Source organism: Syngnathoides biaculeatus, chromosome 4, assembly GCF_019802595.1.
Source record: "Syngnathoides biaculeatus isolate LvHL_M chromosome 4, ASM1980259v1, whole genome shotgun sequence".
Taxonomy (NCBI): Eukaryota; Metazoa; Chordata; class Actinopteri; order Syngnathiformes; family Syngnathidae; genus Syngnathoides; species Syngnathoides biaculeatus.
The window spans coordinates 17,877,951-17,903,534 of NC_084643.1; the positions used below are offsets into that span (position 1 = coordinate 17,877,951).

The window sequence follows — 25,584 nt, forward strand, 5'->3', positions numbered from 1 at the left end:
AAGCAGAATAAGTATGCTAATGATACTTCGAAAAGCATATCTAATGGATGAGAGTTGCTCAGAGAGCCATCAAACCAGTATCAACGAACTCTGATTTGGGGAATGCAAAACCAAGGCTTTACACAGATTATTCTGGAGCACAACACCTAAATCAGATTTGTAAGACAAATGATTTTAAGCATCTTTTTTTTTTAGAAAAAAATAGCCAGTGCGAGTAGAGGGAGAGCTCTGACTGTACAGTGGGAGAAAAAAGTATGTAAATCCTTGGAAATTTATTAAATTGTTTAAGTTGGTCATAAAATATGGTTGGATCTTCATCTTAAATCACAAACATAAACAGATAAATGAATACCGCAAAATTTTGGGTTTCATATTTTTATTAAAAATATGGAAAAGTTCACAGGACAGAGAGGAAAGAAAGAACATTTTGGCTATAAATTCTCCCAAAGTTAATCACAGGTTAGGTGTGAGCCAACCCAGAGTCCAATCAATGAGAAAAGTTTGGAGGTGTGGCTTGAATGTGCTCTGTCTATTAAAAAACACAGAGCTGTTTTGTATTGTTTCTTTTAAAAAAACATTGCCTGATGACTATCATCCCTCAGTCAAAAGTACTCTCAGGAGACCGAATTGTTGACGCTCCTAAATCTGTAAAAGGTTACTAAAGTATCTTTTAAAGTCTTGATTGATATTCATCAGTCCATGGTTTCACAAATCATCCATAAATTGAGAAAGTTCAGCGCTGTTGTTTCTCTTAAAAGGAGCGGGTGCCATGTAAAGATGACTGCAAGATCATTGCGCAGAATTCTCAATTAGGTTTATTAAAAAAGAACCCAAGTGTCAGCCAAAGACACAAATCACTCGCACATGCCAACATCTGATGACAAATTTAAGATACTGTCTGGAAAATAAAAAGTTGCATACTTGAAGCTTTCTAAAGAGCACTCGGATGTTCCACAGGACTACTAGAAAAAAAATCTGGGCAGATGAAAGCAAAGTTCAACTGTTTCGTAAGAACACACAATTCCATATGTGGAAGAAAAATGGCAACACACACCAAGATCAAAACATTTCTTTTATCGCAACTGTGAAGCATGGCGGAGGGATGTTCATCATCATGTTATGGGCGCGCTTTTCTACTTCAGGGCCCGGACAGCTTGCTATTATCAGTGGAAAAAGGAATTCACAAGTTTATCTAGAAATTTTGCAGAAGAATTTGAGGTCATCTGTCGAAGATGAAGGTCATAAGAGGAGGGGTGCTCTAACTGGACAATGATACAAAACACAGAAGCAAATCAACAAAAGATTGGCTTCAGAAGAAGAAAATACATGTTCTGGAGTGCCTCAGTCAAACTCCCTACACCTAATATCAACCGTGTTGAAATACTGTATACTGTGGCATGACCTCAAGAGCTTTTCACAGAAGACATCCCAGGAATGTTGCTGAACTGCAACAGTTTTGAGAATAGGAATGGTCCAAAATTCATCTTGATCGTTCTGCACATCTGATCTGAAACTATAGGAAATATTTGATATTGCTGTCAAAATATAGCCAACCATTTATCAAATCCAAAGATTCGCTTACATTTTCCTATACGTGCTATGAATGTTCACATGATGTGCTCTGTAAAAATCTGAAAAGACTTTGTGCGGTAAAGGTTTATGCATACTGCTTATTCTTTTGATTTAGATGAATACCAGACTAGCGGCACGGTGGACCGGCTGTAGAGTGTTGGTCTCACAGTTCTGAGGACCGGGGTTCAAATCTCAGTCCCACCTGTGTGGAGTTTCCATGTTATGCCCGTGCCTGTGTGGGTTTTATCTGGACACTATAGTTTCCTCCTACATCCCAAAAACCTACATTAATTGGAGACTCTAAATTCCCCCTAGGTGTGATTCTGAGTGCGACTGTTGTCTGTCTCCATGTGTGCTGAAATAGGCAACCAGTCTAAGAAAGAAAAAGGCTAAGAAAGTAATTATTAAGACCAAAAACAGTGGTAGCTCCCTGGCTGAGTGAAAAAAAAAAAAAAAAAAAAAAAAAAAAAGACATAGACAAGACTGACCTTCAGCGTTTCGAATATTGTGAGTCAATTATAACAAATATACTTTCACATAGAAACTTTCCATGTGTTGTCAAACTTTCTTGGAATCTCATCTCAATGTTAATAACATAGTAGGAGACTCAAAATATCCAAAACAACAAGAAAAGTTGGGTGATCATATAGCTATTAACAACTTGTGGAAATTGCTACAGTTGAGCAATCACAACATCAGCATTCTGCCAGTCAGCTATGTGCAACTTGAAGAAGGAAATATCTTTTTAAACCAAGATGGCTGTTACCTGCCATTTCCACACACATTTATCATCTTGAGCCTTACAAGAAGGAATTAAGATAGACGTCTTTTATCTACTTCTATACAATGATCAAACCTTGAAAGTCACAAAAAAAAAAAAAACCCGCCACAACCATTCAGAAAGCAACTCACCATCACCAAAGAAGGCTATTCCTCGTTTCCTACGGGAAGTATTTTTTGGAAGGATTCTAGCAGGCAGTAGCAGCAACAGCATCCCTAGCAGCACCTCCACCCTAATAGAAACTCATTCTCAGAGAGCAAGGGGTGGGCTGCATTTGGGTGTGAGGGCAATGAGAGTTACAGATGAGGAAAAGCGGGAAGCTGAGCTGCACAAGGCAGAACCGGAACAGAGGAAGGAATGGGGAATGGTCGCTGCCTCAGCAAGAGAAGAAGCAGCATTGAAGTCGAGGCCTATGAGCTCAGAACACAGCTGAAAGACCAGGAGACTCGATCCTCTCCTGACATGTCAAAACAAAAACACCCACGCACTACACTCTCCCCTGACCCTAGGCTGCTGGAGTTCTCACCCCTCCAGCCCCACCCCCCTTCTCCTCCTCCTGTGCTTTCTCTTCCACTACACATCGTGCATAGCCAGCTCGAATAGCTCTGTGTCAGCCAATCACATATGAGCAGCATAAAGTCCCGCCTATTAATGCACACCCACACAAACAGAGGAGTGAGAGAGTAATGAGGAAGCTGAACGAGAGCAACTCGAAGAGCAGATGAGTGGAGCGAATAACAGCCAGGGGGAGGGGTAGAGCATGATCATGCAGAAGCCGAAGCAACAGGAAAAGAACATGAGAACACAAACTGGTTGAAAAAGGAATTGAATGCTACAACATCAATGCGCAAGCATACACTGCAAAGCTGGCACATCATGAAGGCAAAGAATAGGTTATTAACCATGTGAAACAAAGATTAAGGAAATGTTTTGCCTGGAGAGCGAATAATTCATTGCATACATATTTCCTCAGCCAAAAGCCCTCACCTGCTTCCTTTGAACACTGGCTGTCTCTCTCCAGATGGTCACCATAAACATACTACAAATGCAGAACCTTTTTTTATCTTGTTTCCTGTGTGACCCGAAATGGGGAAAGTGCTGTAAAAAGTTAAGCTGAAACAAACAAAGCCCAGAGAGGCAGCGGAATCCCTGCTGACAGCCAGGGCTAACTCTCTAAGATGCAAATACAAACATTACAAAAATGTTTTCCCTGTCGAATACTGCTCCCTGAAGGGGGGGGGGTACAGTTCTCCTGAGTTGAGCTCCACCTACAAACACCACACTGCGAAACTGAACACAACAAAAATGCTTGAGTCATACGTCAAACCGAGGGAACTAATTCAAGAGTAACTGTTGCGTAGAACACGACCATAACATTGTTTATAGCAAGGAATTTTAAGGGAAGTTGTCACAATCAAAAACCTGCTCTAAAGGAATGAGATCAGATTGACATCTGTGCTACAAATGTGGGAGGAAAAACATTTAGAGAGGTATTTGGAGTTGCACAGAGTGAAAAGCTTACGCGGGTGGAGCATCTAATGTGTGCATGTGAGCATATTGGGTTCGTGGAGGTGGAGATGGGTAAAGACTTATCACAACTAAATCAAATACGAGCAGGCAGGGGTGAAATCTTAATATCACCGCACACCAGTACTACTGGGTGAGTACAACGAACATTTTAAAAATGCTGTGAGTACCTTACAATAACACACTGCTGAAATCATTAACATAGTTAGAAGTTAGAGTGGTCACCATCAGGTGATACACGATACAGAGGTACCATGACATAAGAGTAACTGTACATACTAATTTTTCAGGATACGACCCGCTTCTGCAATTTTTTGCTTTGTTTTGAGAGCCAGAATTTGACGTACGAACGGCTGCAGGTAGATGGCGCCACGATTGTTAAGATGCTGAAATGCACAGGTTCTGTTCAGCTTTTCGAGGTTTACTCAGTATTTCCATTTGTGCACCTCTGGTTGGTAGCATGTCTGTGCAGTTGTGCTTGTATTTTGTTATTTAGCATTTAGTACAAGTGAATTTTCAACCACGTGGCCCAAGAAAGGATGCTAAGGAAAATGGTGAGAAGAAGAAGAGAATGCCAATCGACGTGAAATAATAGAAAAACATGAGCAGGGTGTATGTACGAGAGAGTGACTTGGCAAAGAGTTATGAACCATATTGAAATGCCCTCAGTAAAGCAAAGGAAAGCAAAGCAATCTTATTTGTATAGCACATTTCATACAAGAGGTAACTCAATATGCTTTACATGATTAAAAGGATTTGAATACAAAGAGATAAAACATTTAAAACGTGATAAAAACAAAAATTACAAAAAATACATGAGAAACATAAAAAAGTACAAGAAATATTAAAACTGGAAATACTATAAAAAGCATTAGGAGAAAAAAAATGTTTTTGACCTGGATTTAAAAACATTCACACTTGGGGCTGACGTCACCTCTGTTGGCATCTTATTCCATTTGCGTACAGCATAATAGCTAAATGCTGCTTCACCATGTTTGCTTTGGACTATGGCGCCACGATTTGACCTGAGTCAGTGGATCTCAGAGCCCTCCTGGGTATGTATTTCATGAGCATTTATTTAATGTATTCAGGACCTAAACCATTTATAGACCAGATAATACCTGAACTTTAAATTATATTCTAAAGCTGACTGGAAGCCGGTGTAAATACTTTAGAAATGGAGTAATATGGGCTGCAGTTGTTTAATTCTCTTTTTGGGGAGTCCAGTCAGAAGACCATTACAGTAGTCAAGTCTACTTGAGATAAAAGCATGGATGAGCTTTTCCTGGTCTGCTTGACACATAGAAGCGTCCACTCTTGATGTATTCTTCAGATGGTAAAAGGCAGTTTTTGTGATTGATTTGATAAGACTGTTGAAAGTCAGGTCGGATTCTACCAGAACACCAATGTTTTGAACTTGTTCTTGGCTTTTTAAAGATAATGAGTCCAGGTATTTATTCACAGTAATCCTCTTTTTCTTTATTCCCAAAAACAATTATCAGTTTTGTTGTGGTTTAGTTGAACATTTTGTCTCATCCAGTTATTCTTCTGCTTTAGACAGTAGCACAACACCTGAATTGGACTATAGTTATCCGGAGACACTGCTAAATATAACTGTGTGTCACCTGCAAAGCTATGATAGTCAACGAATTTGACCCAAGGGTAACATACACAGGCTCAACAGGAGGTGCCCAAGAACTGACCCTTGAGGGATCTATAGGTCATTGCCATTTGTTGAGATTGAGCACTTCCAATGGTTACAAAGTAGCTCCTTTTCTCCAGGTAGGACCTAAACCATTTTAGGGACCGTTTCATTTAGTCATACCCACGTCTCCATCCTGTTCAGCAGAATATTACGATCCAACGTATCAAAAGACGCACTGAGACCCAAAAAGACCCAGAAAGATAGAGTATTCCCTCGGTGGCTTCAGATGTAAAATCATTTTATTACTTCAAGGTTATGACTTGAGACTTGCAAATATGTGACTTACTCTCACAACTTATCATTACATATCTGTGGTGCTGAGTGAAAAATCAAGAAAAGTAGAAATAATGTTTTTCTTCTAAATAAAAACTACAAATAAACTCTCCAATGCAAAAATTCAATTTTATCTACTAGTATCGTTATAATTGATTGAGTACCCTTTAAAATGATTTAAATGTATATATTTATATCTGAAAAGCTAACTTCCAGAAAACAGATCCAGTTGGATTGTGGGAATAGAAGTCAATGCATTGATATAATCAATGACTCAAACATCTTGTACGTGTGCTTTTCATTTAAATATAAAAATGAATGGATAATTACAACCACACTTGTATTTTGCCACAAACAAACTGCATAAGCAGAGCTACATATGTTTTTTTTTAATTACATTAATGCAGCCCAGTCATAGCAAGTGAGAAAGTGGGGCATTGTGACCAAAATTGGGAACTACAAACACAACATATAAATTAAATATGTTATATTGGAGCCCTTGGTTACTATCATTTAAGTTGTGACCCCACCACCCTTCACTCCCTAAAATAATGAACAAAGCACCCCATACAGTGAAGAAAACAAGTATTTGAACAACCTGCTATATTGCAAGTTCTCCCACTTAGAAATCATGGAGCGGTCTGAAATTTTCATTGTCGGTCCATGTCCACGGTGAGAGATTATCTAAAAAGAAAAATCTAGAAATCACAATGTATGATATTTTTTTAATGATTTATTTGTGTGATACGGCTGAAAATAAGTATTTGAAAACCTATCAAGAAGAATTCTGACCCTCAAAGACCTCCACACCATATATTATCCTGAATCAGATGCACCTGTGAGAGCTCGTTAGCTGCATAAAGACACCTGTCCAACCAATACCATCAGAAAGACTCAAACTTGTAACATGGCCAAGACCAAAGAACTGTCCAAAGACACCAGAGACAAAATTGTATGAATCCACACGGCTGGAAAGGACTACGGAGAAATTCCCAAGCAGCTTGGTGAAAAAAGGTCCACTGTTGGAGCAATCATTAGAAAATGGAAGAAGTTAAACATGACGGTCAATCTCAATCGGAGTAGAGCCCCATGCAAGATATCACCTCGTGGGGTCTCAATGATCCTTAGAAAGGTAAGGAATCAGCCCAGGACTACACGACAGGACTTGGTCAATGACCTGAAAAGAGCTGAGACCACTGATTCCAAGGTGACTGTTGGTAATACACTAAGACGTCATGGTTTGAAATCATGCATGGCACGGAAGGTTCCCCTGCTTAAACCAGCACATGTTTGCCAATGACCAGACAGAGGAGTCACGGGAGAAAGATGAGACCAAAATTGAACTTTTTGGTCATAATTCCATTAACCATGTTTGGAGGAAGACGAATGATAAGTTCCATCCCTACTGTGAAGCATGGGGGTGGTGGAATCATGCTTTGGGGGTGTTTTTCCCGCACATGGGATAGGACGACTGCACTGTATCAAGGAGAGGATGACCGAGCTCATGTATGGTGAGATTTTGGGGAACAACTTCTTTCCCTCACTTAGAGCATTGAAGATGGGTTATGGGTGGGTCTTTCAACATGACAATGACCTGAAGCACACAGCCAGGAAAACCAAAGAGTGGCTCCGTAAGAAGCATATCAAGGTTCTGGCATGGCCTAGCCAGTCTCCAGGCCTAAACTCAATAGAAAATCTTTGGAGGAAGCTGAAACTCCGTGTCAGCCCAGAAACCTGTCTGATGTAGCGAAGATCTGTGTGGAGGAGTGGGCAAAAACCCCTTCTGCAGTGTATGCAAACCTGGTGAACAACTACAGGAAATGTTTGACCTCTATAATTGCAAACAGAGGCTACTGTACCAAATATTATCATTGGTTTTCTCAGATGTTGAATTACTTATTTTCAGCTGTATCGCTCAAATAGATCGTTAAAAAAATCATACATTGTTTTTTTTTCTTTCGATTATCTCTCTCACAGTGGACATGCAACCACAATGAAAATGTCAGACCCCTCCATGATTTCTAATTGGGAAAGCTTACAACATAGCATGGTGTTCAATTACTTGTTTTCTTCATTATAAGTCATCTGGGGATTTATGCCACTGGCAGTGCTACTCATGGCAAACAGATCCTAGATGAGGGACCAGACAGACCACAGACCCAAAGAACCCTATGATGTTTGAAAACAGAGGAAAACATTTGCGCTTGGCCGGACTTGGGTCAACTGGAGCCAGGGCTCGAAGCCGAGCACCTGGTGGCCGGGTCTGCAATCATGGGGCCTGGCAGGGCACAGTCTGAAAGGGTCACGTGGGTCCCCCTGCTTATGGGCTCACCATCTGCTGGAGGAGCCATAGGGGTCAGGTGCAATGTAAAATGGGCAGTAGCCGAAGTCAGGGACCTCAGAAATCTATTTCCTATTTCCGGCTACAGAAACTGGCTCTAGGGATGTAGAAAGTCATCTCTAAGGCAGGAAAGGAGCACGAGCTGGAGTGCTCCCTTGCAAATGATGAGTACTCTGAACTGCTGCTTGGTACATAGACACAACAGAGAACATTCAGGACATCACTGTAGCCTTTCACCAGTTGGGGCTTTACAGCTGAGTGGCCCAGTGGAAGCCTCTGCAAGAGACATGAAAGCCCGCAAGGTGTTTGCTCAAAAAAAAAAAAAAAAAAAAAAAAAACTACTAAAAATAAATCAAGTGAAAGAGGGTGAGAAATAAGATTCTCTGGTCTGATGAGATCAAGACAGAACCTTTTGGTTTTAATACCAGTATGTGGGAAGAAAAACAGGCAGTGCTCATCACCTGTCCAATACAGTCCCAACAGTGAAGAAAGGTTGTGGCAGCATCATACCAAGGGGGTGTTTTTCAGATGCAGGGAAAGGACAATTGGTTGTAATCAAAGGAAAGATAAATGGGGCCAAGTACAGTGGCATCCTGGATAAAAATCTTCTCCAGTGTGCTCGGGGACATCACACTGGTCCCAAACCTCACCTTCCAACAAAACAATGACCCTAAGCACGCCGCAAAAACAACAAAGGAGTGATTTAAAAAAAACTCCCGAGTGTTCTTGAACAGCCCAGCCAGAACTCTGACTTAAACCCAATTGAGCACATCTGGAGAGGCCGGAAAATGGCTGCCCACCAAATTTCACCATCCAACCTAACAGAATGGGAGGGGTGGGTGGTCTGCAAGGAGGAAGGCAGAGGATCCAAAATTACAGGTGTGGAAAAACTTGTTCCATTATTCCCAAAAAGACTATTGGCTGTATTAGCTCAAACTAGTACTTCTACTAACTGCAGACCAATGGGGGCACAAGGCAGTGCAATCTGTTGCCCGGTCCCAAACCTGGATAAATGCAGAGGGTTGCATAAGGAAGGGCATTCGGCGTAAAACTGTGTCAAACAAATATGAGCGTTCATTGAAAGAATACGATACGGGATTGGTCGTCTCCCGTGTTAACAACGCCCCCTACCCCCAGTACTGTCACGATTGTGTCGCATTTGTTGTTGAATCTTGACAAAAAAAAAATAATTTTATATCTTTATGTTTGAAGCCCTAAATGTCACGAAAGGTTGTGAAGAGTTCAAGGGGGCGGAATAGTTTCACAAGGCACTGTAGTGCATCCAAGAAAGCAGGTTGAAAGGCAGAAAGGCTTGAAGTTTAGGAGCAAGATTTAAAATATTTTACGATGGAGTAGATGGGAAGAGAAATGGAATAGGGGTTATTTTAAAGGAAGAGCTGTCTAAGAATGTCTTGAGGTGAAAAGAGTATCAGATCGAGTGATGAGGCTGAAATTTGAAATTGAGGGTGTTATGTACAATGTGGTTAGCGGCAATGCCTCAAAGGTGGGATTTGACCTAGAGTTGAAAGAGAAATTAAGGAGGGACCTTGATGAAGTAGTTCTGAGCATCCCGGAGAGTTGTGATTGGTGCATATTGTGATGGACATGTTGGTGAAGGAAACAGAGGTGATGAAGAAGTGATGGGTAGGTATGGGATCCAGGAAAGGAACTTTGAGTGACAGATGGTGGTGGATTTTGCAAAAAAGATGGAAATGGCAATAGTGAATACTTTTTTCCATTAGAGGGAGGAACATAGACCGACCTACAAGAGCGGAGGTAGAAGCACGCAGGTGGATTATATTTTGTGCACACGATGTAATCTAAAGGAGGTTACTGACTGTAAAGTAGAGTAGTGGTAGGGGAGAGTGTAGTTTGAGAGCATAGGATGGTGGTGTGCAGGATGACTCTGGTGTTGGGTAGGAGGATTAAGATAAAGGCAGAGCAGAGAACCATGTGGTTGAAGCTGAGAAAGAAAGAAAGAATGTTGTGCAGCCTTTCGGAAAAAGATGAGACAGGCTCTCGATAGACAGGAGGAGCTTCCGGAATACTGGACTACTACAGCCAAGGTTATCAGAGAGACAGGCAGGAGAGTACTTAGTGTCTTCTGGTAGAAAAGGGGAGAAGGAGACTGGGAGATATGGTGGAACCCCAAAATACAGGAAGTCATACAAGGAAAGAGATAAGCAAAGAAGTGGGACACTGAAAGGACTGAGGAGAGGCGAAAATAATACATTGAGATAAGACGTAGGGCAAAGGAAGAGGCGGCGAAAGCAAAAGAAGGGGCATATGACGATATGTATAACAGGTCGGAGACAAAAGAAGGAGAAAAGGATTACTACAGGTTGGACAGACAGAGGGATAGAGATGGGAAGGATGTGCAGCAGGTAAGGGTGATTCAAGATAGAGATGGAAATGTGTTGACTGGTGCCAGTAGTGTGCTAAATAGATGGATAGAATACTTTGAGAAATTGATGAATGAAGAGAATGAGAGAGCAGGAAGAGTATAAGAGGCCAGTGTGAAGGACCAGGAAGTGGAAATGATTCGTAAAGGGGAAGTTAGAATGGTACAAAATAGGATTAAAATTAGAAAGGCAGTTGGTCCTGATAACATACCTGTGGAAGTATGGAAGCAATTTGGGGAGGTGGCTGGAGAGTTTTTGACCAACTTATTCAACAGAATATGAGGGGTCGAGAAGATGCCTGAAGAATGGAGGAAAAGTGTGCTCGTTCCCATTTTTAAGAACAAAGGTGATTTGCAGAGCTGTGGGAACTATAGAGGAATAAAGTTGAGAGCAACAAAATGAAGTAATGGGAAAGAGTAGTGGAGGCTAGACAGAAGTAAGTATCTGCAAGCAACATTATTGTTTCATCCCTAGAAAAAACTACCATAGATGCATTATTTGCCTTGAGGATGCAAGTGGAAAAGTACAGAGAATGTCAGAAGGACCTACATTGTGTCTTTGTGGATCTAGAGAAAGCCTATGACAGAGTACCAAGAGAGGATCAATGGTATTGCATGCGTAAGTCTGGCAGTGGCAGAGAAATATGTTAGAATAGTACAGGACTGGTATGAGGGCAGCAGAACAGTGGTGAGGTGATGCCATAGGTGTGACAGAAGAATTTAAAATGCCACGGACACCAAAATGTACATTTTAAAACAGGTACTGTAATCAAAATTACATATAATATTAATCACTTTGATGATAATACGAGTCGTTAAAAGTGAGCTGGGAGCATTTTATTAAAACACAAAGTAGAGAAAGTATGTCTCGACATCATAGTGGCAACCATATTATCTGTAACATCATTTGCAGATGTCATACTGGGGCAGTAGCCATAGTAAACTGTGCCAAATGCTATGGGAGATGAACAGCACCCATTTTGAGATTTTTCTGACGCCCATTCTGAGACTGAAGCACTTTTCGAGGAAGAGAACATCTCAGAAGCAAGTGAAGCGACAGGGGCCATTTTTCGATATCGTTTTGAGCCATATTAGACGATATGCCGATCACTTCTAACTAACAACAGACTCCCCTGACAGACAGACGAGGAGGACAAGGAACCCCATCAAATATTCAAATTGACTGGCCCATAATTGTTCGATTTCCTAACCCTTTTCCAAGTTTTGTGTCTGTATCGTACTCAGGAGGCCCCGGGGGGGGGAAGCGCTCCTTTCTCCACCTGAGTGGTCGAGCAAAATCCAACAACACAAGCTGGCATTTTGGCTCACACAGAAATAACAGCTAATTTCTCGCCGGTAAAATAGTTAGAGACACTCGACCCTGCTGCTGTAAGTGTCTGCAATAAAATGTTCTTGTTCAACTCAAAACAGTCGAGTGAATTTTCATGGCGGGAGGTGAAGAAGAGAAAAAAAAATTGTACAGCAACATTCTGACATGCTGTGAACAAACAAATGAGTCCATTCCGGCTGATTTTTTTGGTTAACAACATATTAAATTTCACGTTTTATGTGTCAGTGGCACTTCAAGATGGAGGTGGGACTGCATCAGGGATCAGCTCTGAGCCCCTTCCTGTTTGCTGTGGTAATGGATAGTTTGACACATGAAGTTAGGCTGGACTCCACTTGGACCATGATGTTCGCAGATGACATTGTGATCTGTCGTGAAAGCAGGAAGCAGGTGGAGGAACAATTAGAAAGATGGATCCATGCACTGGAAAGGAGAGGAATGAAGATTTGCGGAAGTAAAAGAGTATATGTGGTAAATGAGTGGGGTGGAAGGGGAAGAGTGAGGCCCAAGGGAGAAGAGATAGCGAGGGTGGACGACTTCAAATACTTGGGGTCAACAATCCAGAGCAATGGTGAGTGTGGTAAAGAAGTGAAGAAATGGGTCCAAGGAGGTTGGAACAGCTGGCGGAAGGTGTCAGGTGTGTTATGTGACAGAAGAGTCTCTGCTCGGATAAAGGGCAAAGTTTATAAAACAGTGTTAAGGCCGGCCATGATGTATGGATTAGAGATGGTGACACTGAAGAGACAACCAGAGGCAAAGCTGAAAGTGGCAGAAATAAAGATGTTGAGGTTCTCGCTAGGCGTGAGCAGGTTGGATAGGAGTCAAATTGAGCTCAATAGAGGTACAGCCAAAGTGGGATATTTTGGAGACAAGGTTCAAGAGAGCAGACTTCGATGGTTTGGACATGTCCAGAGGCAAGAGAGTGAGTATATTGGTAGAAGGGTGCTGAGTATGGAGCTGCCAGGCAAACGAGCGAGAGGAAGACCAAAGAGAACATTGATGGATGTTGTGAGGGAAGACATGTGGGCAGTTGGTGATAGAGAGGAAGATGCAGGAGATAAGCTTAGTTGGAAAAAGATGACACGCTGTGGCGACCCTGAACAGGACAAGCCAAAAGGAAAAGACGACGTGCTTCTACTAAATAAGGAGCAAACGGTTTGAATACTTGTGGCTGTGTGATATTTCAGTTTTCCTCTTTTGTTACAACTACAAAATTCCAACAACTTAGTTTTCTTCTGTTAATATGGCATGCTCTGTCTACATTAATGAGGACAAAAATCTACTTAAATGATTTTAGCAAATGACTTTGCTATAGCTGACAAATTTAAGGGGTTTGAATACTTTCCATACCCACAGTAAGATGTAATGTGTTCCACCATATCAAGGGTGTAAATTTGTGGCAGTTTATTGTCTATTACCTGGATTTTTCCATCACCAGCAATAACCTAAAAACTTTGTATTAAAACAAAGTACATAAGGACTCACTAGAATGTCAGTAAACCTGTCAGACAAAACTGACCAAAGCTTAGAATATAAAAATAAATCAGCCTGGTGGGTAGACCACCATAGCTCCATCTGTTCGATCTGCTAGGTCAGTGCCTCTATTTGGCCCTCGTGCAAGAGGGCTGCAATGATGACATGTCCAAATGATTTCATTGATTCAAGTATTCCCTAAAATACCCTTTTACAAAGTCTTACATAAAGGAATTGTGTAGGTTTTGTGTCAGACTGCTCATGAACATCACAACTAGTTAACCGACATACAGCAATCAGACGTTATCTTACAGTGGATATGAAAAGTATACATTGTCTTCAAATGTTTTTTGCTATTAAAAAAACAAGAGCAAAGCAAAGGCAAAGGAAATCTAGTTATGTAGCACACAAGGTAACACAGGGTGTACCCCGCCTCCTGCCCGATTACAGCTGGGAGAGGCTCAAGCACTCCCGCGACCCCCGTGAGGATAAGCGGCTAAGAAAATGTGTGTGTGTGTGTGTGTGTGTGTGTATATATATATATATATATATATATATATATATATACACACACACACACACACACACACACACAAATAAAAGTATAAAGTACAATTAAAAACAGCATGCAGTGCAAGAAATATTAAAATTGGAAATATTCTGATAAGCATGCGAACAAAAGAAGAACTTTCAACCTGAATTTAAAAACACACACTCGGGACTGACGTCACTGTTATTGGCAAATTATTCCATTTGTGTGCACCATTATTGCTAAATGCTGCTTCACCATGTTTGGCTTGGATTCTGTGCTCCACTACTGTATTTGACTTGAGTCAATCGATCTCAAAGCTCTACTGGGTTTGTATTCCATGAACATTTTTTTAATGTATTCAAGACCTAAACCATTTAGTGATTGAGAGACCCGTAGCAGAACTTTAAAATCTATTCTAAAGCTGAGTGGAAGCCAGTGTAAGGACTTTAGAATTGGAGTTATATTCGATGAGTTCTTTGTTCTGGTCAGAGCCCTGGCTGCAGCATTCTGAATGGGCTGCAGGTGTTTAATGCTCTTTTTGGGGAGTCCAGTCAGAAGACCATTACAGTAGTCCAGGCTACATGCGATAAAAGCATGGATGAGCTTTTCCTGGTTTGCTTGACACATAGAAGCCTTCACTCTAGCTGTGTTCTTCAGATGGTAAAAGGCAGGTTTGGGATTGATTTGATATCGCTGTTGAAAGTCAGGTCAGATTCTTCCACAACACGAATGTTTCGAACTTGTTCTTGGTTTTTTAAAGATGAGTTCATGTTTTATTCACAGTAATGCTCTTTTTCTTTATTCCCCAAAATTCTCAGTTGTGTTGTGGTTTAGTTGAAGAAAATGTTGGTTCATCCAGTCATTTACCTGCTGCAGACATTGCAAAACATCTCAATTGGACTACTGTCATCTGGAGATGCTGCTAAATATAACTGTGTGTCATCTGCATAGCTATGATAGTCGAAATTAAAGTTTTGAAAAATTTGACCCAAGTGTAGCATATACAGGCTCAACAGGAGGAGTCCAAGAACTGACCCGAAAGGGACCCCATAGGTTATTGCCATTTGTTGACATTGAGCACTTCGAATGGTTACAAAGTAGCTCCTTTCCTGCAGGTAACACCTAAACCATTTAAGGACTGTTCCATTTACTCCTACCCACGTTTCCATCCTGTTGAGCAATATATTATGATCTACCATATCAAAAGTCGCACTGAGATCCAAAAGGACCAAAACTGACACCTTTCCTGAGACAGTATTCAACCTTATATCATTTAGCACTTTGATAAGAGCAGATTCTATACTGTGATGAGTTCAGAAACCTGACTGTAATTGGTCAAAAAGTCCATTTAAATTCAAGAAATTGCTGATTGATTAAAAATAATCTTGGCTATGAAAGGGACTTTTGACAATGGAATCTGTCCAGTGCTGTTTTTTAGAAGAGGCTTAAAGGTGTAATCCAGAGGAAATGTATTTTATTTGTCTATTATTAAAATGTAGCTAAAATTTAATTACGAAAATTATAAAAATTCTCAACACAACATAAATTAAATAAATTAGCGCCAAAGTGCAAATTTTCTTTGTAATCCGAATGCCTCTGATGTCTGTTTCAAATCGAGACTCTGTTGAAGTTGCTTCCATGTGACGTCACGCCTAGACAACCCCAGTACAGAAATCGCTTCCAATATAGAAAATCATACACGCGAGTGGGATCTAGAGAAGATAGACAGCAGTGATGAAGTTTTTATGGAATATGTAAATGCTACTGGCTTCTTGTGCGTGCATAAGAGATCACAAGGGTTTCCATAGAAATGAGTGTTTATTGAACTCCAAGGACATGGAACACACTGAGCAGCTACACATAGACTGCCGCAGGTAAATAACTAGAACTTAGATAAGGGACCCAACCCATAACACCTAGGAGAGGTGTATGCCCCTACTCAGAATAGTGACAAACAACCAATAATCTACAGAATGGTCTGTGGAAGATATAGGAACTGAAAAGGAGGAATTATCTTATACTTCCCATGTTCGAAAAACATCCCATGCAGATGTAATTCAACCATATATGTTCGAACTGGAGTTCACGAATGTAACACAAGAACAGGATTCGGCGAGACCTGACGAAGTTGACGTGGAACTTCGCACCCATAACACTGACTGGTAGATGCCTCACGAAATCTACTTACACCTTGTTGACGAAATAATATAATTCTAACACATTTAAACGTCTGATGCTGCTTGCACACAACAGTGAGTCCCTTGTTTTTTTTTTTTTTGCAGTAGCGGCCGAGTCGGCATAAAGCAAAATCGAGACCTTCGGTATCGTTCCACGTTTAAAGATTTAGCCTGTGTATTACATAATGCACCACTTGAGAGCACACACTGCCATAGTCGAATTTCAGGAAGACCTCAGCGTCAACAGTACATTAACTTTATACAGTGTCCAAATTTTGTCACCCCATAAACATCACATGGGTACGGATATTAGCTGACATATATCTGTATCGGTATAATACTTAGATTTAAAACGAGGTAGATACTTGTCAATACTAAACAATTGAACACATATGTACTTACTTGCTACTAAGCTAAGTGAACACTCTACAGGGTTTTCAAAGCAGTCCTCGGTGAAACGCTTGGATCATATTATTGTCCACTTTGATTTGTAAGTCCAATGTGGCCGCTTTGTCTTCACAAACCTGGTCCATAACCTGCCTATCCGTTGATGTCTCGGCCATTCATGGAAGCTGACTCCGTCAGCGTTTGAGGCAGAACAGCCGTATGCAACACACTGCCTCATTATCGTTGCCATCTTTTTTGCTCTCTGGCTAAATTTTGTCTTGCCGTGACGTCACATTCCGGGGAGTTACAGAACTTGACGTATCTAAGTGACATTTCGAACAGAATTTTGAGACTGACTTTGACAATTTTTTTCATTTCTGTTGTGTTGGGAATTTTTGAAATATTTTTCATGAAATTTTAGCTACATTTGGTATCATAGACAAATAAAATGCATTTCCTCTGGATTAGACCTTTAACAGCAGCTACTTTGATAGCTTTAGAAACTCGCCAGACTGAAGTGAGCAATTGATTTATTTTTCTGTAAATCAGCTAGCACTGACTTCACAATAATTGAAAAAGTCCGTATTGAGCTGCTGAAAAGTTTTCTCTACAGTTTTTTGGTCAACTGAATCAAACTCTGACAATGTAGTAAGAGTTTTCCCTTGGTGGCTTCAGATGTAGAATAATTTTATCATTTTGCTGACTTGTACTGACATTTGACATGATGGATTGTATTTTTTCACTAAAATAAGCAAACTCATTGCATTTGTCGGCTATTACAAGTTCTGGGGGCATTTGATTCGAGGGGGGGTCTGAGCTTGTCAACCACAGGAAACACTGTGCGAGTATTGTTGAGGTTCTTACTGATGAGTTCAGAAAAGTGTCTAGTGCTGACTAACTCGTTAAAATTACAAAGACACTGTAGAGGTCCTAGTCACTTTGGAGTTAAGTTTTCTCCACTTACGTTCTGCTTTCCTAAATTTTGATTTAGAGCTCTTGACCATCATTGTGTTCTTCCACAGTGTTCTAGTCGCCTCAGGATTGTCTTATTTTTCACAGGAGCGACAGCATTCATGGCATTTGAGATAGGTTTGTTGACATTTTCATTGTAAGTTCCCCCAAAAAAATTTTTCTTAATAAAACCATTCTGATGGGAATGTAAATGCTGCAATCTGATTCTTTCATTAAGCCATGTAACTTCAATGGATGACACTAACTGTACCACAGTGCACAGGTCTGATGATGTTCACAGTGTTCAAAGGGATTGCTTAAGGGAAAAAGCAAAAAAAAAAAAAAAAAAAAAAAAAACATTGAGGGAAAATTGGCTGCTTTTAACATCAGCTTGATGGCCGTTACATCTACCATTTTGCCCTTTTCACTGAGCTAACTAGAGTAACCAAAAATATATATAAAAAAAAAAAAAACGGTTTCATGACGATTCATTTCAGTTAAATGACTCTCAGTTTCACATGATTTTTTTTGTCTCGTGTAGGACCATATACCATATAGACCATATATTAAGCCTGCCATTTATAAAAATGAAGGTTAAATGATAGTTATAACTGGTCCCTTCAAAAAGCTGATAGAAAATGTGCAGTGACTAAATGACAGGGGAAAAACATAAAAAGAACTATGAACTGAACTTACATTAAACAGGTTTGTCTTGTTTCTTTCGCAGAAGAGTCCTTGTGCAGGCATGTGCTTCTGTTGTTGCCATGGGACACTGCTTCCTAGCAACACATCTCGAGCCCACTGTAGGTTCTGCAGTAATGAATAAAAAAATACACGTTCACATTTTAATATATACAACAAACTATCATAGTGGCTTTCCATGACAATATGCTGACAATATGAATCAACTGTACATTTCCTTGCATGTTGTGTAAACATTGCTAAAATCCAGATCCTGCTCATTTGCAACCAGGAAAGCCCAAATGATCTTTCATAACTTAAAACCTATAATACAGAGCTATAATAAGGTAAGACAAAATTTATATTACAAAACAAAATAACTGTGAAAAAGCATTAGTTTTAGTGAAAACATAGCCAAGATTACAATGGATCAGAGTGCTGACAGAAGGCTGTCCCTACAGTATAGCTAAGCACAGTGTCTCTGTGCCAAACTGTCTGAGAAAGCATGGTTCTCAACCCACGCATACCTCTACCCACAGAGCATTGAAGCTCATATAGCCACTTTCAGAAACTAGTATGCAATGAATGGAATCTAAAGCAAACAAGAAAAGCTGAGGGAGAAATGACGGTAATTCTGAGTATACCACCTTAATTGCTGTAAGGCCTCAACAGCCAAATCAAATGGTAAAAGTAATGATTAAACATTAAAAGTAAAGATTACAAAGTTGAGGCTTAAGTGTAATGGCTTACTGTGCTTGTACCACACAATGAGTTGCATGTCATTCATTTACATTTGTTAACACAGGTGGACTGACCTGGTGGGTTTTGCTGTTGGTGTAAAAGAAAGCCAGGCGGTAGAGGCTCTTGTAGTGTTGAGGAAAACGTCCGAGGCACAGAAAAAGAGACCGGATGCACATATCCACCAGCATTTTTCTCTGGTCAGCAGGTTCTGCAGGCAAGGCCTTGGGTACCTCAATCACTTCAGCAGGAGGCTCTGGCTTCTTTTTGCCTTCGCCGGCTGGGGTTTGAAAAGCAGCCTGTTGAGAGGAGGATGCTTTCGGAGGGGTGGCTGGTACAAGCACAGAAGGAAAGCACAGATCTGCAGGGATTTTGGGAGTTAAAGCCTCAGGAAGCGTCATCACCACCATTTCCACAATTTCCTCAACCAGATATTCCTCTGTCCCGGGGACAGCCTGAGGTCCGCGTGACTCTAAAGAAGAAAGTCAAAGACATGACTGAGGACTCCTCATCACACCCCAAATCAGGATCTCTACTGTGGTGAAATGGAACAATAACTAATTTGAAAAAAGATATCACAAAATGTTCATTCAGATGCATATTAATAATGTACTGAGAATAAAAATTTTTTTTGTTATGTTTTGACATTTCTTTTAGGCTAAGAATAGTGTAATCAGCGTCTGAATTTGAATCTTGCTATACCCATGTCCTCGGATGCAGGCTGTGCTTCCTTTACAGGTGTTGTGTTTTCTGATGATGAAGAACTGACTTTCCCACAGCCCGGTTTATGGCTACTGTCTTGTGAGCTGGTGGGATCTGTGAAAGCATCCTGGGTGGAGTTGGAGTCAGAAAGCATCACCACCTCACTGTCCTGACTGCGTTCTGTCAAAACCAGAAACAACACATTTCCCCAATTGAATGAATATGGATCTATGGAATATTGCGGGAAAATTACTGTTGTCTAAAATGTATTCTATATTGTTTCAAGGTATTGACGACCTAAAGTTCAAAGTGAGTCACATAAGCTTCAAGTACGGTAATCACAAGACGAGTTTGTTACACAAGGAGGTGTAGGAAGGGTGGGCAGGGTTGGACAGTTTGGAAAACAGACCAAAACTATGTCAGAGTTCCCTTTTATTGCAGTGATGATATACTGAGAATCATTGGCAGAGAACTGTGGATAACCAAATGAAGAGTGAAGGATAAAACACACGGGAATTTTAAAGAGGTTCACAGTCATGAGTAAACAGCAAATACAGCACTAAGTGATTAATTGTGGTTAACACTGTACAAATGGGTGCCTCTGTTAAGAATGCACTTCATTACAGAGCTGTTTTCTGACCAAAGACATAGCCTCTGAGAGAGTTTGGTGGGTTTGGAGAGCAGTACCATTGAGGGAAGCCAGCCACATTGAAGACCTGGGCAAGCAGTAATCATGGTCAAACTCTGGTGAGGCTGTTGAAGATATGGGGAGCTGGTTTTACAACAATATCAAGCAGAACTGTACCTCTAAATGCATTTTATACATTACATTTAAAATGCAGGTTACAAAAAAATAAAAAAAAGCATACATTTTTTTAACAGTGAGGAGATAAAGACAATCCCCTCATAGAACCCAATTCAGACAATGTCATTACTTCAATTTTGTCATACCTGTAACACTGACAAAAAAACATTGTCTATCATTGTGTTAAGACAGAATCAAGAGAAAATAGCTGCGGAAAGAGAAAAGACCAGCTTCACGATGATTGTATGTCTGATTCAAGCCCTACAGTTTTCTCACCAGAATGCGCTTTAAGATGGGTTAACGTGCATTGTGCCATATTTGAATAACTTGGGATTCAGTTCTTTGTCAATACACCCCCCAATAGTTTCTGAGTTTGCTTACTTGTACTAATTGGACAGAATTTCCAAATGTCCTATTAGTGTGATGAACACATTAATCACACATCTCTAGGGAGTCAAATTTTTTGTCAAGTGAAGCCCACAACAAAATCCAACAAAACATAACCATGTTAAGCACCAGACAATTAAGTGAATTGTGTTGAGGATCTGCGTTTACTCAGTACGGAAGACAGTAACTCCATTGGAATTACATGCATATAAATGGCAAAGCAGGTGGTAAAAGCAAGCAGGCAAAAGAGGTAGCAGGCAAGTAGGTAGGGAGGAAGAAAAAATTCTGGAGAAGGGGGACAAAACTGGCAACATGGGCAATATGGCTGCAATATAAGCACATTCATGCTTGACATGGAACATGGGATGCATGGAAACAGTTTTTGTCAAGTGAAATAATCATGGTCTTGTTGTACCCCCTCAAAGTTTTCCTAGTGGACAAGAGCCTTACAAATTGAAACATTGAGACAACATTTCCTTAATTACCTTGCTTACCTGCTTAATCTACAAACCCAATTATAAAACAAAAAAACTTTTATCCCAATATTGTTGGAATGTTGTGTTAAATAAAAACAGAATACAATGATTTTCAACTCATGTTGAACCTACATTTGACAGAATACACTATGAAAACAAGATATTTAAAGCTCCATTGACATGAAATGCATGCTTTTTTGAAAAAAGAAAAAAAAAAAAATGCACCCGGAATGGACCCATCCATTTTTTCACCACAACACAGGATTTCAACGTATATGGCGTTTTGGAACTCCTGCCATGAAAATCCTCTCAAGGGATTTGTTTTGGAGAAGAAGCAGGAAGTTACGTTATCACCAGAAGTGCAATCAGGCGGCATTGTGTGTTTATATTAGTTTTACCTGGTGGAAGGGAGATCTTTGCTCCTTCGTGTTTGCCAAAATGCCGGCTCGTTGTATTGCTGGATATTGTTCGAACACTCGGGAGGATGGATTTACTCTTTATATGTTTCAAAAAGACCTGGTTCATCGTGAAAAATGGATTGCACAGGTGCAAAGGACGAGAGCTTCCTGGGTTCTAAATGACAGGTGTGTGTATAGAGCTATTCAAAAAATAAAAATAATTGGGGGGGGGCACGTAATCCTCTCAGGACGTAACAAAAGATCGCGTACGTAAGTCATGGGTGCTTAAAGTGTCTATGTGCGCGTCGGCACCGCGTCCGCTGGTCAAGGCTTCACCCGGGGTGGCTCATGGCGGCGCCGAGGTGGGCCGCTTTACGGCATTTTCATCGCTCGTGGCTGAGTGCGCCATCGTTAGCAGCGTTGTTCATCACTGACAGCGTCGGCAGCGTTGTTCATCGCCGTCTGGCGTTGAAGAACGCCGACGGCAGCGGCCTCCGGTGTTGAATAACGGTGCCGCAGGATGTAGGATACTCAGCCGCAAGCAAGAACAAAACCAAGCAGATCACGGCTTCACCCGTGACGAGTGGATCACGGCTTCGGCCGGCATGGCCCATCGCGGCACCAAGCCGGGCCGCTTTACGCCGTTGTTGTCGCTCTCGGCTGAATGCGCTACATACTGTCAGACTGTCGGGGAGTCTGTTGTTAGTTAGAAGTGATCCACATATCATCTAAATATGGCTCGACATGATATGGTAATATTGTCCAGGTTACTTTACTCGATTGTGAGATGTTCTCTTCTTCGAAAAGAGCTTCCGTGTCAGAAGGGGAGTCGGAAGAATCCGCAAATCTCTTTTGTTACTCTCCCGTAGCAGGTGACACTACGTGTTTTCAATGGCGAATGTCCCAGTGTGACATCTGCTGATGACGTAGCAGGCAATATGAGTACCACTTCGATGTCGAGTAAGACTTCTGCAATTTTGCGCATGGGTGACGCTCTCTCCACTCATACGTTTTTTCGCATAGACATTGAAGTGAATAATGTTATATGTATTTTTCATTACTATATCTATTTTATAATGTTTAAATGCATGTCACTGGGGCTTTAATGTTCAAAACGATACTGTTTTAAGGAAATAATCATTAACTTAGCATTTTATGACTGAGACATGTTCCAAAAACCTGGGACAGTGTCATGTTTACTCCTGTATGAAACCCCCTTTTCTTTTAACAACATTCAATAAATATTTTAGAACTGAAGACACTAAAATTTGAAGCTTTGTAGGTGGCATTCTCTCTCATTCTTGGTTGATATACAGCTTCAGCTGTTGAACAGTCTGGAGTCTCCGTTAGGTTTTACCCTTCATAATGAGCCACACAATTTCAAAGGGAGACAAATCTGGACTGGAGGCAGGCCAGTTTTATAGCCACACTTTTTTACTACTAAGCCACACTGTTGTACCACGTACAGAACGTGGTTTGGCATTGTCTTACTGAAATAAGCAGGGGTGACCGTGAAAAAGATGTTGCTTGGATGGTAGCATGTTTCTCCAAAACTTGTGTATATATGTGTATGTGTTTCAGCATTAATGGTGCCTTCACAGATGGTTAAGTTACCCATACCATTGGCACTAACAAACCATCATAGATGCTGACTTTTTAACTTTGTGCTCATAACAGTCCAGATGGTTCTTTTCCTTTTTGACCTGGGGACCAAAACATCCAATGTTTCCTAAAACAGTTTGTAGACTCATAAGACCACAGAACACTTTCCCACTTTTCATCAATCAATCTTAGATGAGTTTGGGCCCAGAGAATCCAGCGGCGTTTCTGGGTGTTGTGGATAAATGTCTTTTGCTATTCATAGTAGAGTTTTAAGTTGCACTTACAGGTGTAGCACCAAACTGTATTTACTGACACTGGTTTTCTGAAGTATTCCTAAGCCCACGCGGTGGTATCCTGTCTTATAGTGATGTCAGTTTTTGATGCAGAGCTGCCTGAGCGATCGAAGGTTGCAGGCAATCAATGTTGGTTTTTGGCCTTCCCACTTACATGCAGTGATTTCTTCAGATTCTCTGAACCCTTTGATGATATTATGGACTAGAAAATTAAATCCCTAAATTCCTTGGAAATGTACATTGAAAGACATTCTCCTTACACTGACTATTTTGTCACGTATTTGTTCACAAAGAGGTGGAACTCGCCCCATCTTTTCTTGTGAATGAGTAATTCAGGGAGGCTCCTTTTATACCCAATCATGACACTCACCTGTTCCCAATTAGCTTGTTCACCGGTGAGATTTTCCAAACAGGTGTTTGATGAGTATTCCTCAACTTTCTCAGTTTTCTTTTTCACCTTCTTTTTCACCTTTTTGAATTTGTTGGAGCCATAAAATTCCAAGTTCAGAATTTTTGCAAGAAAAAATAAGGTTATCAGTTCGAACATTAAATATCTTGTCTCTGTAGTGTATTAAATTACAGTTACATATAGGTTGAACAGGATTTGAAAACTGCTTTGCCTCTATGTTTAACATAACATCCCAACTTCGTTGGAATTAGATTTGTATGTACAGTGGCGTGAAAACATATTGGTCTCCTTCTCAAATTCGTATATCCTCCCCTCACTGCAATGTTTAAGATCATTAAACAAATGTAAATAGTCAAACAGAACAATAATGAACTCATCTGTCTGTTGAAAAGAAGTAGTTGTCAGAAGGGTCTTTTCTGGACATTCGTATTGGGAAACTAAGGTGTTTCAGGAAATGATAAGTATAAATCCATATTATAGAGTCACACTAAGGAGGTATAAATAGCCAAAATATGGGAATTTAAAGCAGAAACCCAGAAATCAATTGATTGATAAAATAAACCCCCCAGGACCAATCAAAACACATAAGCGTTCATAGAATAAGAATTATTGGGGGCCACCATGTCGGGCAAAATGATTATCAACATTTCAGGCTGGAAGTGACGTTGCAACTAATGCAGCGTGTTCCCTACTAATAGAGCAGGCCACCAAACTGTGTCTATTGACAGATTGCTGAGAGCAGTAAATATAATTATTCGGTCCAGGCTGAGATGGAAAATGTTGTGGCTGGTCATCAAAGTGTAGGATAGAATGAACTTCTTGATATGAAGAGATCTACAAAAAGGGATAATGATCAGCTCACAACTCTGTACTCTCAATACAAACCCAACCTAGAACTATTCTCGTCGGATACACGGCTGCAGGCTTCCCAAAACCATGAAACATCCAAAAATATCTGTCTAATCACTTTTAACACAAAGCTATGATTTAGTATTTCGCTCTATACAACTACTGTATATCTAGGTTTTATTTTAGGTAAACGTAACAGGTGAAGTCGAAGAATGTTAATGTGGTCAATGTGGCCCAAGATTTTTACAGTGAAGAAAACAAGTATTTGAACACCCTGCTATATTGTAATATACAAGTTCTCCCACTTAAAAATCATGGAGGGGTCTTAAATTTTCATCGTAGGTGCATCTCCACTGTGAGATAATCTAAAAACAAAAATCCAGAAGTCACAATATATGAATTTGTGTGATACAGCTGCAAATAAGTATTTGAACACCTGAAAAAAACAATGTTAATATTGGTACAGTAGGCTTTGTTTGCAATTGCAGAGGTCAAATGTTGCCTTTAGTTGTTCACCAGGTTTGCACACACTGCAAGAGGGATTTTGGCCCACTCCTCCACACAGATGATCTCTACATTAGACGGGTTTCTGGCCTGTCGCTGAGAAACATGGAGTTTCAGCTCCATCCAAAGATTTTCTATTGGGTTTAGGTCTGGAGGCTGGCTAGGTCAAGGCTGAGCTTCGATATTCTTAGTGAGCCACTCCTTGGTTTTCCTGGCTGTGTGCTTCAGGTCAAACATGTCATGTTGAAAGACCCAGCCATGACCCATCTCCA

The 25,584-nt window shown here is 40.5% G+C and overlaps 1 protein-coding gene and 1 long non-coding RNA gene across 5 annotated transcripts in view; one reads left to right on the forward strand and one right to left on the reverse strand.

The window, feature by feature from the left end:
* cabin1 (calcineurin binding protein 1) overlaps nucleotides 1-25,584 on the reverse strand; it is a 93,000-nt gene that overhangs the window by 26,016 nt on the left and 41,400 nt on the right. For 2 of the 3 annotated variants that reach the window (XM_061816228.1, XM_061816229.1), the window contains 4 exons: nucleotides 20,277-20,342; nucleotides 19,590-19,769; nucleotides 18,965-19,359; nucleotides 18,165-18,278 (listed from right to left, as the gene is read on the reverse strand). In XM_061816228.1, the coding sequence (XP_061672212.1) occupies nucleotides 18,165-18,278; nucleotides 18,965-19,359; nucleotides 19,590-19,769; nucleotides 20,277-20,342 (755 nt within the window). The remainder of the gene's footprint in view (nucleotides 1-18,164; nucleotides 18,279-18,964; nucleotides 19,360-19,589; nucleotides 19,770-20,276; nucleotides 20,343-25,584) is intronic. The other variant, XM_061816230.1, reaches the window with a different exon arrangement.
* LOC133498927 (uncharacterized) overlaps nucleotides 1-25,584 on the forward strand; it is a 38,274-nt gene that overhangs the window by 4,207 nt on the left and 8,483 nt on the right. The window contains exon 1 of one of the 2 annotated variants that reach the window (XR_009794498.1): nucleotides 10,382-10,583. The exons of the other annotated variant lie outside the window; for it this stretch is intronic. This is a non-coding gene — a long non-coding RNA (uncharacterized LOC133498927). Of the gene's footprint in view, nucleotides 1-10,381; nucleotides 10,584-25,584 lie in introns of those variants that run through there. 2 annotated transcript variants of the gene reach the window in all.